The sequence below is a fragment of the Gadus chalcogrammus genome, chromosome 6, assembly GCF_026213295.1.
Source record: "Gadus chalcogrammus isolate NIFS_2021 chromosome 6, NIFS_Gcha_1.0, whole genome shotgun sequence".
In the NCBI taxonomy this organism is placed as follows: domain Eukaryota; kingdom Metazoa; phylum Chordata; class Actinopteri; order Gadiformes; family Gadidae; genus Gadus; species Gadus chalcogrammus.
In genome coordinates this window covers 11,633,062-11,649,040 of record NC_079417.1, presented here as the reverse complement: position 1 = coordinate 11,649,040, position 15,979 = coordinate 11,633,062, and the positions used below count along the sequence as shown (strand labels likewise).

At 43.3% G+C, this 15,979-nt stretch overlaps 2 protein-coding genes across 2 annotated transcripts; both read right to left on the bottom strand.

The window, feature by feature from the left end:
- Window positions 1-861: 861 nt before the first annotated feature.
- gda (guanine deaminase) lies at window positions 862-10,821 on the bottom strand. The gene is made up of 14 exons (XM_056592907.1): window positions 10,589-10,821; window positions 9,636-9,724; window positions 9,189-9,360; window positions 8,792-8,879; window positions 6,044-6,149; window positions 5,126-5,153; window positions 4,723-4,830; window positions 4,369-4,476; window positions 3,981-4,078; window positions 3,528-3,595; window positions 3,179-3,325; window positions 2,148-2,266; window positions 1,806-1,833; window positions 862-1,682 (listed from the first exon to the last, which is right to left on the bottom strand). The coding sequence occupies exons 1-14, from the start codon at window positions 10,724-10,726 to the stop codon at window positions 1,624-1,626; spliced, it is 1,356 nt and encodes a 451-aa protein (XP_056448882.1). The 5' UTR covers window positions 10,727-10,821; the 3' UTR covers window positions 862-1,623.
- A 1,216-nt stretch (window positions 10,822-12,037) lies between these two features.
- c6h9orf85 (chromosome 6 C9orf85 homolog) lies at window positions 12,038-15,809 on the bottom strand. The gene is made up of 4 exons (XM_056592915.1): window positions 15,573-15,809; window positions 15,199-15,305; window positions 14,955-15,068; window positions 12,038-13,139 (listed from the first exon to the last, which is right to left on the bottom strand). The coding sequence occupies exons 1-4, from the start codon at window positions 15,672-15,674 to the stop codon at window positions 12,908-12,910; spliced, it is 555 nt and encodes a 184-aa protein (XP_056448890.1). The 5' UTR covers window positions 15,675-15,809; the 3' UTR covers window positions 12,038-12,907.
- Window positions 15,810-15,979: the final 170 nt, after the last annotated feature.

The following is a 15,979-nucleotide window of genomic DNA, read 5'->3' as shown; positions in this document are numbered from 1 at the left end:
CAGCTAGATGCCACTAAATTCTACACACTGCGAGCTTTAATATAACACCTAGTGCCTTAATCAAATGTCAGATAAATATATTGGTTCAAATAGCCTACCGATTTGAACCAGACTGGGCACTATCGGGATTGGCCCAACGAGTTTCACGTTCAACAGACAAATAATATATCATATGATAGCCTACAATGTAAAACTACCTAATTGCGGGAATCCATACTTTAGATGTAAACATGTTTAATTTGGGTCTGTTAAGGTCCAGCCTGGTCAAAGTTTCCAGACGCTAATTGACGGTCAATGATCCTCACGCCCCGTGCCCACTACCTCCGTCAGTTGTCCGTTGCCCATTGACTTTGAATGGGGACGGTCGCGCAATGCATTGTGGATCCGTCCGTTGACTTGGAGCGTTCGCCACCGTCAAAAAGTTGAAAAATGTTCAACTTTTTCGGCAGCGACGGTTCCGTCATCCAATCAGATCGCGTATGCAAATTTAAGCACTGTGACGCGACTCGGGCTCTGACGATACTGGAAAGCGGGAAAGCTGGTCATCTTGCCTCGCAACAAGCAGGAAGAAGAGGGAAGAACCCGGCGAACCGATTTGATTGGCTGACGGATGCATCTGCAAAGACTACTCCCCCATCCGTCAGCACGCCTTCCCACGTCCGTTGACTGACGGTGCAGTGGGCCTCAAATTGCCTGGGCTGAGTTTTGTCTCAGTCCAGCTTTGCTGGTGCTGATTTCAAATTTCCGCTAGGTTAAATAGGGGAAATAAGCCGTTGCATTTCAACATTTTTGCAACATGTTTTTCCGACCCTGTGCAAAGCAGGGGGAATTCCCTGAAAAAGGAACTGCAAATGTGCAAGCAGTAGAGAAACAGAGACGTATGTCGAACACAATGTATTTATTGCATTATTTCCGGATACATATGGTTCCTTCATACTTCTTAGTTCCGTAAATTATATATATCATTCCTATGGTGATCTTCCCTTCTTCAAGATTTCCCTTCTCAATAATTGTTTTGGAAAAGCTGTAATTGGAAAAGCAACATAAGCATTTTTTCATTAAGCACAATTCACACCTTAAAGCATGAGGAGAAACATTTGGATCCAGAGAAAGGCACAGGATGTACAGACAGAGTGGAGTCAAATTAAACGTGATAAAATAAAAGACCCATTGGAATTAGTTGACAAACAGATTACACATTTACAATTAAAATAATTGCAAAGTATATGCTGGAAACTGACAGGTTATGAAAACGTATAAGGATAAAGATATATACGCATAGATATGCAAAATGTAGGATTATATCCTAGCAATAGCATTACATGTTTTTTCTACAATATTCAGCATTAAAATTGCTGAGGTCAGTTGCTGATTAGTTATACAATTTGATACAACCATAAATGCTCGGTACACATTCAGTGTAAGGCTGTAAGTGGACATGTACAACAAATAAACCAATTTTATGATATCCCGAACATACATAAAATAACAAATGTATCTCAATTCCCTTTTGCTGATCCCTTTTACTCAAAGTTAACTTTAGAGCCCTTAGAACATTCACACTTGGCATGCTTGAGACACCAAGAGACACGAGGCACTGTTTCTCTTCTGCTGCCCAGGTTACTAGAGGGGCACCACCTTCCTTCCAGCCACATACACTTCTAGGATGTTACGGTCATCACCTGCGAACCAAAAACAAGCACACGGTCAAACATAGGAGTCAGTATAGGCAGCTACAGCAAACCGACAAGCAAACGTCAGCATCTTCAGTGGAGGAACTGAAAGTAAGACCGTTTGGCACTCACCCAAATTCAGGAACTTCTCTAGCAGAACCTGAAAGGGAAATAATTGATGATTGAGTCGATAAGGTCAAGACTTTAAAGATCAGCTGTTTTACTGTGTGTATCGTGCATCTTGTGTGTATACATATATATAATGTGCATATGCATGTGTGCAAATGCGTTTGCATCGGTATGCATGCGTGTGTGTGTGTGTGTGAGTGTGTGTGTGTGTGTGTGTGTGTGTGTGTGTGTGTGTGTGTGTGTGTGTGTGTGTGTGTGTGTGTGTGTGTGTGTGTGTGTGTGTGTGTGTGTGTGTGTGTGTGTGTGTGTGTGTGTGTGTGTGTTTGTGTGTGTGTGTGTGTGTACCTTTGGTCCGTCATCTTGAACCAGGTCGATAGGGCCATTAGGCGCAGCCACATTCACCCTCAGGGCATCAAAGTCTTTTCCCACCACAAAGTTACCGGTCTGGTCGTCCATGGACAGAGCTGTGGAGGTTATGGTCAGAAGGGATCATGTCATTCAATGATATACTTTGCAGCATTCCTGACAGGTAATAAAACGCTGTCACACACTAACTGACCAATAGATCCGGGTGTGTATCCGGACAAAACCCTTTGTCCCTCAAACGGCCTCTGCCATTGTGGTTGCTGTCATCATGTCCCTCCCTCGGTTCGTGTTTCTTTGTGTGGCATTGTTTTTTAGTTTGAGTTGAGATTGGGTTAGTTGATTGATGTCTGTGTTGTGATTGGTTGGATAGGTGGGCACGGTCCCTGCAAATTGGCTTGCTTGTGTGTCTTAGTCGTCTTTGCGATATTCTGTTGTTAATACATGCATTTTCGGTCCAATAAATTTTGCTGTGTGCTTTTCCTTTAAAAGTTTCTTGGAGGCTGAGGTGGAAATGAAGACTAACATTCATTTCTCACAAAATTCTTCGAAACGAATTTTTAGGCCAGCTTTGGGGAACTGGCCTCACCAGCGGTTGCAGTGTTTCGTATAATGAAAGTATTTATAGTTGCGGAGCATTTGAAAATATGCAGAACAAATCAAACTGGAGCTTCAGGGGAGTGGTGATTCCTACCCTGTGATTCGGTCACAGGGTGGGAATCACCACCCCACACATAAGTTAACCTTGCAAATTCAGCATGGCTGAGAGTTTTGGGAATACTATTCACTATGCATACACTTTGCATGCCTTCCACAGTATTGGACGTCAATGTATTTTTTGACCACCACTAGCATTGAGGCCAATGGCCTGGACCAGCACTAACAGCTGACGGCCATATGGGCCATGTGATGCACATGATGACACACACTTCATGCTGATACCTAAACCAGATCCAGCCCTATCTCTCAGCTCCACAATGCCCTAAAAGAGGGTTTGGGTTGGGGTGGGATACCTTGGCTTCCCCCCAGCGTGGCCAGTCTGAAGGTCTCCTCCCAGGTCAGAGTCTGGTGGACGGGGTCCTGGATTTTCAGGGCCTTGGACGTGTCCCGGGTTCGCCTCACCGCGTCCAGCATGGAGGGGGAGTACCCCCCCGCAACATCTGAACGACGAAACAAACGCATCGATGTAACACATGAATGGACGCAGTATGTTCCGACACACGCATACACCCACACATCTGTCTCATCTGTCAACCCTAACCCTAACCCTGAATGTGCACACGTACAACCAAAAAACATTTACAGGCGGACAATCTTTAAAACATAGTGCGTAGAACATCATGCCATGATAAGGCTGGCTACCTGTTCCAAGGCCCAGTTTAACTTTATGGCTGAGAACTTTACGGACGTCCAACAGCCCACTGCATAACCTGGAGGCGAGAGAGAGAGAGAGAGAGAGAGAGAGAGAGAGAGAGAGAGAGAGAGAGAGAGAGAGAGAGAGAGAGAGAGGGGGAGAGAGAGAGAGAGAGAGAGAGAGAGAGAGAGAGAGAGAGAGAGAGAGAGAGAGAGAGAGAGAGAGTCAGGAGATAGTCTGGCTTTTCTCAGTGTATGGCGCTAGCACATGGAGAGAGAGAATGCATAAAAAGGACAAGCATCTGGATTTCTGTTGGGGAGCAGTTCGATTTCCACATTGTATGTGGTTTCATTGTTTAAGTTTAGAGAGAGACAGACAGACAGACAGATAAAAGACAAATCCATATGCCAGTGCAGTAGCAGTGTGTAGCCCAGTGGTTTTGTTAGACATCGTGCGCTTACGAGAGGTTGGAGTTGGGGCAGTGAGCCAGAGAGCTTCCCGTCTGGTGAAAGATCTTCAGCTCTTCATCACTCAGGTAGCAGCCGTGAGCCATTATGGTCTGTAGGACCAGGAACAGCGTTAGGGCGGTCAAACAGAAGAAGCTCAGCAACATAACAGCAGACACCCTGGAGACTCTGAAGTATGTTGGGTGGGTTCCATTGGTCGTCCTGGGTTTGTCCTGAAGATTTCCTCCTTAATTAGTATGCTTTGACCTGCTGCCTGAGTTCCTTTTTGCCAACATTCGGGTCAGAGTTCAGAATCCATAGAGACTGCCTACAGGCCACACTGTGGACTGGGGGGGCGGGGCTTGAAGCACCATTACAGTGCTGTCGCCTCCATGCACCTCACCTTGCTGGTGAGCAGGTTGTGCTTGTGGTAGACGTCCGTGTAGGACTCGGACTCAGGGAACAGTTGCTGCACCAGCTTCACCTCATCCTTGTTTTCACTGATATGGCTCTGAGGAAAGAAAAGACAATGCGTGATGCTGGGTCATTCAGATCAGTTGGCCCAGAGGCACCTGAATAATAACATTACATTTGGTCATGAACGGGGAATAGGGTTATGCAATGTTTGGGTAAAGGGAAAAAAAGGTGTTAAAAACGGCACGGCTCTCAATGATTTGTCCGCCCCCCGAAACAGTGGACGTTGCATGGTGAGGTTGGCTTAGGGACCAGTCAGCAAAAATAAACGTGACAAGCTCACCTGAATGTGAAGGTTGTTGTTCCTGGCCACCTCGGCGAGCTTGAGCATCAGCTCCGAGGTGCACGACACCGAGAAGCGGGGAGTGACCACCGGCTTCACCAAGGGGTACTGCCAGACCCACGGAACCAACGAAACGTAGAACATGGAGATTTAAACACAGAAATCCAATCGTAAAATCCTATCGTAAACCTTTTAAAATAAATGCTACTTTTGGACAGCCGACTCTACGCCGCAATATCGAGTGGAACGGGTTGAGCCACCCTTCTTTAAAACACGCACAGCGTGGCTGGTCTGGTGGATAGGGTTATGTGTGTCAAGTGTGTGTGTGTGTGTCAAGAGGGCTTTGTTGTAGTTGTCGAAACAGAAGGCAGAACAAAAGACAAAGAATGTGAGGAAGACGTACCTTCCTCTTTATCAGCTCGCTGATGAAGCTGGAGGACAAACAAACAAAACAAATGTTAACTTTATGCAGGATAGGATGGACAATAATAACCTATTTAAATAGGTTATATATGATGACGATGAGTTAATAAATAGTAATGTACACATTAAGTAAGCATATATAAATATAGAGATTATAAAAATAACTACTAATATATATATATTTATACAACGGGGGGCCTAAATCCAGCGATCTGATTGGTTCCTAACTGTTGTATAATGAGCGTATACATAACTGCTATGACGCCCGATCATTTTGTGAAAATTTGCATATCACTCCGCGCCTGGAAGTAGAAACAGTTACAAAGTAAAAAATATAATGAACGATGGAGAGGGTGTAAATGTTGTTACTCCGGGAGTGAGCAAGGCGATGGAGAGACTAACGAAAGCTAAGGCACACGGCGAGTGAACTGCTCCATAGGATAAATTGCCGGCGAACCGCTCTAGCCGAGCCTTCTCTCGGAGGGACGCTAAAGTGTGTTGCATAGCGACCGTCGTGCAATTTGAAGGCAGCCAGGAGGGACTACTTTTTTGTATTCTTTAATAAAACGGCTACTTTGACTTTCTTGGTTTCTTTTTAAATGTAGTGTGTCTATGACTTTCGTTTTGCCATATTAGTAACCGTTGTATAAAAGCAATAGATCACTTCAGTCAGTGGTATGTTCTCATTATACCACTGTGAAGGGGGTCGCCTGCCCTCCGCTGCGCGTCGGGGCCGGACAACGCCCCTTAACAGTGATATAATGAGCACATACCACAGCCTGTCCTGATCTTTTGCTTAAATATAACACAGAATATATATATTATATCGTCCGCTTCAAAGGCCCTTGAGGAAAAATGAGTAATATTTATATTTATAATATAAAAAGTGTTTCCACACCGTGAGGTTTCGTCCAGGGACTCCTGTGTTTCTTCTTTGTAATGTTCATGAAGCCCGTTTCGGTCCATGCACACTTTACCCACCAGGGCACGCTGCCCAAAGTCATCTGGAAAAAGGAACATGAGCTGATCACACCGAGGAAACCAAATCCACATGTATTAAAGAACTGAGCCCATGTTTCAAAGTTAATAGATGAGGGATTATAAAGTAGGTATTCCATCTCTCGCTCTACATTTATGGGTGGATGTACAGGTTCTGCTGTGGATGCATAGGTTCTGCTATGGATGTATAGGTACTGCTGTTGATGAATAGGTTTGCTGTGGGTGTGTAGATTCTGCTGTGGATGTTTAGGTTCTGCTGTGGATGTTTAGGTTCTGCTGTTGATGTTTAGGTTCTGCTGTGGTTAACTCTTCGGACAATAAGCAAATAAAATCAATTAATGTTGTTTCTTTGGACTTGCTTTTTTCATTGCATGCTGAACTACAGCGAAACGGCCTCAAGTTCAGCCTGAGGTCATGAAGGGATGCCCTGACTCACATGTTCCCAAGGCAGAAAGCCGGCCTCTTTCTAATAAACCACGGAATGCACATCGGCGGCCTTCAACTTTTCACTTCATTTTTTTTTCTTTTGTGAAAGTATAACGATATTATTTTAAGGGAAGGAAGCCAATAAACAAAGACAATAAACAAAGACAATTTGAGAAAAGGCAGATATTGTTTAGATGAAAACATCAAGGAAAAGAGATCGACCGGGGCCAAAAAAAAACTGGGGTTTGACAGCAAACTCATAACTTGAAGCCTTGGAAGACATATGTCTGCCTGGGCTTCGAGGGAGTATTATATAGTGTAGTAAGTATTCTCATCTTATCGTTATGTTGTGAATCCCCACAAGGTAAGTATTTTTATGCAACTGTTAATCTCTTAAAGGCACCCAGTGCAACTTTATGTAAACATTCAATGAAAACATTCATTGAAACATTCAATAAACGTACTACTTTTTTACACGTAGTAAGTTTAAATAACTCCATACCATTACATATCGACATTCAAGGAGCAAAGATGAGACGTCGTTGTGTGGTGAGAACTGATAGAAAATCGTAAACAACCACAATCGCCGGTGGGGAGAAGCCATTTTTCCATTGACTGGAAGCCTGCTTTATTTATTGTAGGTTACAAAAAATAAAGAAAATGGCGGCATTGTTGTTGTTAACGATTTTGTATCAGTTCTCACCACACAACCGACGTCTCATCTTTGCTGCTTAAATGTCGGTATGTAATGGTATGGAGTTATTGAAACTTACTACGTGTAAAAAAGACTAGAAATTGAATGTTTATTTTTAAGCCTCGAAAGTTGCACTGGGTGCCTTTAACACCCACACACGCACACAGACCCACAAACACAAACCAATCGAGAGATAAGCAAGCCTATGACTCTATAAACAGGGTGAAGGTTCGAGTTATGTTCTCAATGATATTGTAATACAGGCACAGACACATCTTGTCTTAAACAGCAGATTAAGGCACTAAGGTTCTTCAGGTTAGGGTTATTTAAGGTTATCTCAGTTACGTGGGTTAAATTGGTTATTCTTTAAGTATAGTTGTTGATTGACGAAGCTAGAGTCCCTACTAGTAGACAAACAGTGCTGGAAACTAAACTTTGATCCTTGTTGTGGAGCTTTGTCATTCTCCCCATGCAACATGAACCAGACAGCCTCAACAGGTGTAGGGGCAGGTGTGTGTGCACAAGCATGTGTTGAACAATTCCACATCAAAGCAGATGCACCCCAGGAATAGTGGATGGATCCAACTATCATTAGAATTTCTTATTTTTCCCATAGATTTATAGCCCTGACATGGTCTGATATGCAAACAAAAAACATATGCCTAACCTCTTCCTCACTAGGCCTTGGGTTATTGTTGAAGATTAGATAGTCAAAGTGCATAGTGAATTTGCACAACTACAAGGGCTATGTTGTGGAACATTGGCAACAAATGAAAGATAGCACCTATTTGATTTTTATTGCAATTGAAATAATCAATGTGGATGTTACTGGAACAGAGTGGATAAAACAAGACCATAGCATAAATGGCGGATTTAATTTCCGCATGAGATACATTTCATGTTTTGTACAGTTATATAGAAATAATTATTGTTGTTACATTCACGTTATTTTGTAAGGGGACGGATTGTGTTCCATTAAACAATAGTTATTATGATAGACCTTAAGATGAGAATCTCATAGGCCCAGGGGTATGTCGCATGACTTTCTCACATGTTTAAATGCTATTGGTAGTGATGGCCTCAAACAGGTCCTCTGGGGATGAAGATTCAATTGATAAGTAACCACTTTAGACTGTATACTGTTCTCTTTAGACATTTTATCTTGCATGATCTTTTCTTGTAATCACAAGATATTTGGATAGTTGGTTTTAACGTAATGCTTATCTCGTAATTATGAAAAAAGTATTTGTATTTGTATTACTAATGTATTTCTGTAGTTCAAGCATGAGCAATACCTGCCGCTAACATTAGCATTCTAGAACTCAAGTCACTTTTTACGGTGCTGCAGTTTGACATTTTCCTATGCTATCATGAGGCCATAGAAAGAAAGGGATACACAAAGAATCGCTGCCTAACTAGTTGCCGAGCGCATGTCCAAACCTAGAGGCATGGCATTGGTTGCCCTCAAGAGGTTAACAGTAGAGGTTAACAGTGACTGGCTGATGAGGATTAAAGATGTACACTTACTCGCAATCTCTCCTAGCAGGAGGGAGGCGTCTGTGTGTATGGTGGCGAAGTAGCAGGCGGTTGTAGTACCATTTCTCAAGGTCCGTTTCTGAAATATGGACAAGCAATAAGCATAATATCCAGCTGATACAGGGCAATGATATTAAATAATCTGGATTACGTTCCTTACTTTGAGGCTATTTAGTAGAATAGCCTAGTTACCAAACCAATTGATTCAACGAACCGACTTGTTTTCTGACTGTTTCCGTTTCGAATAAATTAGGCCCAATCCCATTTCTACCCCTTCCCCCTTCCCCCTTCAAAACATGGGGAAGGGGTAAGGGGTAGAAATGGGATTGGGCCTCAGTGTGTAGCGACCTGGGACAAGACAGAGAAGAGAGAGAGGGGCTGCACTCACCACCACGTGCGTGTAGACCTGGCGGGCGAACTCCAGATCCGAGTACCTGGACTCCACGGGGAAGGTGTAGGTCTGGAGCCAGTCGAGCAGGGGCAGGTCCAGAGCAGTGCCTGCAAAGCTGTACTGGGCTGCATGGATGTGGGTGTCCACCAGGCCGGGCATGAAGAACTCCCTGCCGTGTAGGATGGGGCACAGAGGATGTTAAGGCAGACATTTAGAAATGTAACAGCTGAAGACATGATGCTTTATTTGAGATCATGTTGTACAAAATAAGGCCATATAATTCAGTAATACAATATAAGTAATACATGAGTAGTAGCACAATGCCATTCCATTATATACAGGTTTAAAATAATTGACTGACCAGGCTATATATATATATATATTTATATATTGTATATATATTATATGTATATATCCAGTAATGGTTTAAAAACCTCCACTCACTGAGGTGATAGTTGAGTAACAGCACTTGGGTTGAATCCAAACTTTGCAGACACTTTTTCCAGCTCCGGGCCTTTTTCAACAAAGGAAATCTAATAATGAACACAAGACAAGGCATGTTTGCATTATAATCTGAATGCATTATTAAGAATGCCAAGCTGCTAGCCAACTCAAATACCCGCATTAGTTCGAACAAAAAATAACATATACGGTCTTTGCAATGTAGCCTACTGTAGGCCTACGTGTGAGAGTAGGGTCCTTGAAGGAAGGCTGGGAATGGCATTTCTGCTCTCTGCAGCTCTGCCTACCTCGATGCTTTCACGCTAATTGACGGGTTGCCTCAACACAGACGTCACTAACTGCTTAAATATATTGTACCGTTGTCAACAACAAAATGTATTTCTCCTGGGGGACTTTGATTGACTAAATATTTTGCATTTCATCGGACTGGATCAGCGCCAGCCTACACACAGGACAGTATGTTTCTGTCACGTCCAGGGACGATTGCCCGCAGGACCGAGAGCATAGAACCAAAGGTCTTTCCTATCCAATTGAATCACACATGCTCTACCTTTTTGTTGAAAATATGTAATAAATCAAACATTTCTGGACTTAAACGAAATGTTTTTTATCAGATATAGCATAAAAAAAAAGAAAAAAAAAAGATTACAACATAGGCTTACTTGATACAAGTTATTATCCCAACACCTCAAAATAATAAATAATATATTCATCCAAGCCTTTGATTAAAAATAACAGAATGAATAGGCTATGTGTATTTTTATTGCTTGTACTGTCATGCCCAATCGTAAACGATATTAATAATGATTTGATACTGCAAATAAAACAGCGCTATTGGATCCTGGTATAAGAATAGTGGTCCCGCTGCTACAAGTTATTACACAGATTGCAAGTTTTCTCCCCTCTTCACAAATATCTCAGAAGACGCCACAGACCTTCCCGGTGGAATCCACCCCCAGCAGCGCATCTTCCAGTATGACCAGGGCTTCCTCCTGGGTCGAGTGGACGAAGGTTCCCCTGAACACCTTGAAGTTGGTGGCGGCGGAGGAGGAACACGCTTCAGAAGCTGCCATGATTCCGCCTGGACAAAATGAGCGTTACTACCGAGTGGATGCGCTCAAAAATGTGTCAGGTTTCAGGATCGTCGAGCGACTTCCTGCTGCGGACCAGTATACAGTGGATGACGTGCATTAGCCGACCCTCCTTTTCCACCGCGACAGCTGCATAACGCCTCGTTTCTCATGTACACGCTCAGATCATGCACCGTGTTGATTTGGTGTATGGTGTGGTTTGGTATCACACGTCTTGATAGAAAATAATTTTTTGGTAGTGGGTTTGACTTTGAAGGCGACTACGAAGTCGAACTTGACCATGGAAGGGGATTAACCTGTTGAGAAGGGGCTTTGTCTGCAAATCACCTTAAATAAATACATTCACACCTCCAAAATGATATGCACTTTCAAAAGCGTTGAATTAGGCCGTGCGATCATTTTGAATTCGCACATGTTCATACTATTGGCCAATAACTGCAGTAACTGAAGAAAAAAAGTAAGATCTTTAGTATCCTTCCGTCTACTTCGGTCTCTGAAACAGAACATCTGCGGCAGTCGAGGGGATCTCCGACTCCGAGAAATGTGTAATTATGATGTGTTCACATTACTCTGATATAACTGCGATCAAGGCATTATTTATATGTCTATTCGTGTTTCCAAACATTATTGGTAATTTGTATTGTTGGTGGTATTTTAGGTTTCACTTTCGTCGGAATTCAGAAGCCGTGGGGGGATGGCGCCCTGCAGCGTTCAAACGGAGACAGTACAGCTGTGTTATTTTACATCCACCTTGGGGACGACACGTTTACCGTCTGGACAGAATAAAATAAACTGGATAATATTTATGAAATAGCTAACCTTGAAATGGGTCAAATTGGACCAAAACACAATATGAGGGTTAGTGTTTGTTATATTCAAATATTGAACAGGGAATAGAGGATCCTGGGAACATGGATAGACGTTCCTGAACATAGCTTGTGCTACATCTGGCACAGACGGTTGAAACATTTCTAAAAGAACGGTAGAGGGACTCACTACAATAATAGTGAGTTCAGCAGCTGTGTAGAACAGAAATCAGAAGCACTATTTACCAACATTAAACATACATGCAGGGCCGGATGAACAAATGTGGAGGCCTTGGGCTATTTACCAGGTCGAGGCCCCTATATCGCTCTGACGCACGTGACACAGACAAACCCTCGGCACGTGCACCAGCACTTTGAAGTCCATATAAGACTCTAAGAAACTGATCGCACACTTCACAGTTTAAAGCCAAGGAATGATTGTATGTGCCATGACATACATCTATATGTCTATAATAAATCAGTAATGTAAATGAACAGATTTTAATTTATTCCAAAGCAAAAACTATTTAGCCAGGGAATGGCCATTAATACTCACAGAAAGGCAGTCAGATATGCCTACAGTGCAAGTGCAAAATCTCCAGGGTGGAACACATTTGAATTAGCCTTACATACAAACAAGGTTTATAAAAACTATTTTACAATTAAGAACGCGTTCATTTGACACCTCTCGACATGAGGCCCCCTGCTGGCAAGGCCTGGGGCTGCAGCCCTTAAAGGCCATTTTCTTAATCCGGCCCTCCCTGCATGTATGCCGGTGGCATGAGGTCAGCTTCTCACTCCCCTTCATTCTCTCTCCGCTGCGTTTCCACCACTTTGAATACACACACGCTATAGTAATATGAATTACTAATATGAATCATCCAAAGCCAACATTAAGAACAACTAGTTAACTTTGAGTCAGTTTAATGAGTCTGGGGTAACGACAGATTATGCCACTTTTACACCGACAGTAGCAACTCAACTCGGAACAGGAAGTAATGTTGCCCCAGTCCAGAGCCCTGGCATGACTCGGCCTCAAAGGCCATGAAGGTGGACTCCGAGCTTGCAACATCGTCATGGGTGCTTTCCACACACACAACACTTCCTGAGCGATGTCAACATGACAGAGCCAAGACTGGCCTGGACTGCTCTACAGACCAATGGTGAGAAACGTATCGCGCTTCAACAGACCTAAGCTCTTTATTCAAAAGTCAGTTCAGCACGTCGACAACTTCTCTGAGAGCGGATCAATAACACATAACAAAAAAGAACGCTTGGTAAATACAAACCAATATTATGATCCGGGAGCATATCAAGGATAATGTAATGGGCAATGAAATGAAACCCAATCGTGAATTCAGTCTTTTATGGTGGCCCCAGAGATATCAGGGAGCACAGGCAGTTTGTTGAGCGTCTTCCTTGGTCTGGAGTCACTGTCTTCATCATCACCATCATCATCATCGTCGTCCTCACTCCCAAAGTCACTTAGATCATCATCATCATCCTCCAAATCCTTCCTCTTTCTCAGTCTCTTCTTCTTATCACCCTCTTCTCCTTGCTCACCCTCCTCCTCCACTTCAGGATTTATTCTATGTTTTTTTGGAGAGGAAGGGGGGAGAAAGGACAAGGATGTTAATAACAATAATTGATGCATTTATAATGTGCTATCCTGGGTACCCGAAGCCCTTTACATAGTAAGAATGTGCGTGTGTACTCGTGTATGTGTGCTTGTGTTGGATATGAGGTAAACCTCATCCATGACTTGCTGTCACAGTTGGGAGGTGCATAAAGACCAGGGGGGGGGGGGGGGGGGGGGGGGGGGGGGGGGGGATTAGGGAACCATGTTGGTACAATAACTGGTTTGGGAATTTTTCCGAGACACAGAGGTCAGCACCCCTACTCTTGTGACAAGTGCCATGGGGTCTTTAGTGGCCTCAGGGAGTCAGGGAGTCCAGAGTCCCCGGTTCGATTCTGGGGCATTATGGATGGTTCATAGGCCAGAGGGATGAGCCCCCCTACTCGCCCTCCATCACCAACTGTTCTCCCATCCATGGATGGACCAGCACCAGCCCTGCTTAGCTTCCAGAGAAGCCAGTAGTGCTCTACAAGTAGCCATGTGGCTGCCTAAAAAGATGATAAAAAGATCCCCTTGTCCAAGAAAGAAGCCATAGAACAGACATTTCCTGCTGTGATGCAGTTGTCCCAATGTTTACCCATAGCCTGGTGAGCCTAGCCTGGCTCCGCCCGCCTAAGTACTTGCGCTCAATTTTCATTTCCCTTCAGTACTACATCTGCGTTATGTTCTTGGGTTTTCTCCGTCCAAATTGTGTGCGTACAATCAGCGGACAGAGGGAGTGGCTGAGAACAATGACGTTAAGGTCAGCTCTTGTTGACGGACATCTCCACGCACAGTGCTTGGTTTGTTTACAGCCTGCGCGCCACGTGATTCCCGGCCAAACGTTAGCGATTGGTTACGGCAGATCCAGAGTGGCCCTGGGCAGGTCCAATAGTTTAAACTTCAAGAGACACCCGCCTTCAAGTGAGTTAACGTTTGTCAATTGAGTGGGTCCAGACTCCCTGTGCAAATGAAATGAAGTAGGAGAGACTGGTAGGACCAGGCTATCGTGACACCATCTTGATCTCAACAGATCACATTCTGTTTCTCTATGCAATACAAAGAAGTTGCCAGGAAGGATAATATGTTTGTTGCTTTGTTTACGAAAAGGGATTGGCACTAAGTTATTTAATCTGATGCGGAAATCTATTGCTGTTCCATTAAAGGCAAGAATGATATCCATTTCAAACATAAACTTGAATGTCTGGTCGGTTTCATGGGGATGTTATACCTACCGTCATTCCTTGATTTTTTAAAGCCAGAGAGTTATAAAGTGTTCAGTGCGTGCAAAACCCCCAATAAGAATAATTGATTATGTAAATATCTCTATATGGCAGTCGCACACAAATGAAGCGGTTTTGCATTCACTCTGTGATGTAAGGGGATGCATTTCTGCTTGTGTTTGGGGACTCGTAGCAGCATTTTGCTTTTAATATGGATAACATAATACATTTGATGTACTAACAGGTGGTGAATATAGATGCAAACTGTTGACTAATTGTTGCCAACGGTTTACAACTGCTTAGCATTGTTTGTGCTGATCAAAACACCGACGTGAAAATTCAAATGAGCTCTTATCATGACATGAGGATATTGCATAATCAGGTCACGATAACATCTCCATTCATTGCTCCTCTAATTAAAAGTGTATTTAATGTCCACAAGATGGCACAAGTGTGAAACAAAATTAAGCTTTGTATTGAGACCACACACACACACACACACACACACACACACACACACACACACACACACACACACACACACACACACACTTTGGGAAACTTACGGAATAACTATCTCCTCCTTGTTCCCACACTTGGCACAGAGCTCTAGCTGGATCGAGCAGGGTTTACACATGATGTGGTATGCATCTTTCACGTTCTTCTGGAAACACTTCACACTGGAATAAGATATGCGAGAAATTATGAGTGGGCAAGTGTGTGAGATTGTCAACAGAGATCACAAAATCGCATTGATCGCGGTTATAAAACATGTGCACGTATTCATGTTGTAAAAGTTCAGATTCTCACCATTTCTTTGCCTGTGTCAACGATTTATATTTGTTGTACTTCACTTTCCATTCCAACACATCTTTGCATCTTTGACAGAGCCCATTATGGATTTTCGAGTTTGCTATCTACAATCAAAAACGAAACACCACAGACCTTGGATTTACAACACAAGATTATTTTCGAACAGTCGAAAGGTACCAACGTAGAAGGGAAAACGCCAGCGTTGGTTTTAAATGAGCACTCAATTAAATAGGCATGTAACTGATGCTATTGCAGTTAACGATAATAATACATGATTATGTTTCTTGAGTTGATGACAACCTCAAGGCATTCAATAACTGTTGATCGTACCCACACTCCACGGAGACAGAATTCACGTTAAATCACCATACCTTCACTTGTATGGTGGCTCCGTATTTGTCGTTTCTGAAGGCCACACTGTTTTTATGCTTCTGTGGCCGCGAACGAGAAGAGTTGCCTTTTTGGCTGCTCATGTTGACGATCTATTAACCAGAAGTCAGACTTTAGATTTTCGTTTTAAAATCCAAAACGCTACAAACACATGCTGCCCCTGAAGCAACCCGGAAGCAGACGGACCAGGCGCGGCGCGTCACACGCTACGTCACTCGAAGGCACGTGACCCCAGCTCTGCCGAGATATAAATAAATAAATACATGTAAGCGACGATTTCCTTAACACGATAGAATAATTAAATGACAAATTATTAATGTTACGGTTTAAATTTGTGCGTTAATGAATTTGCATGCATCATCCGGTCACGCCCTGATAAACGTCTTGT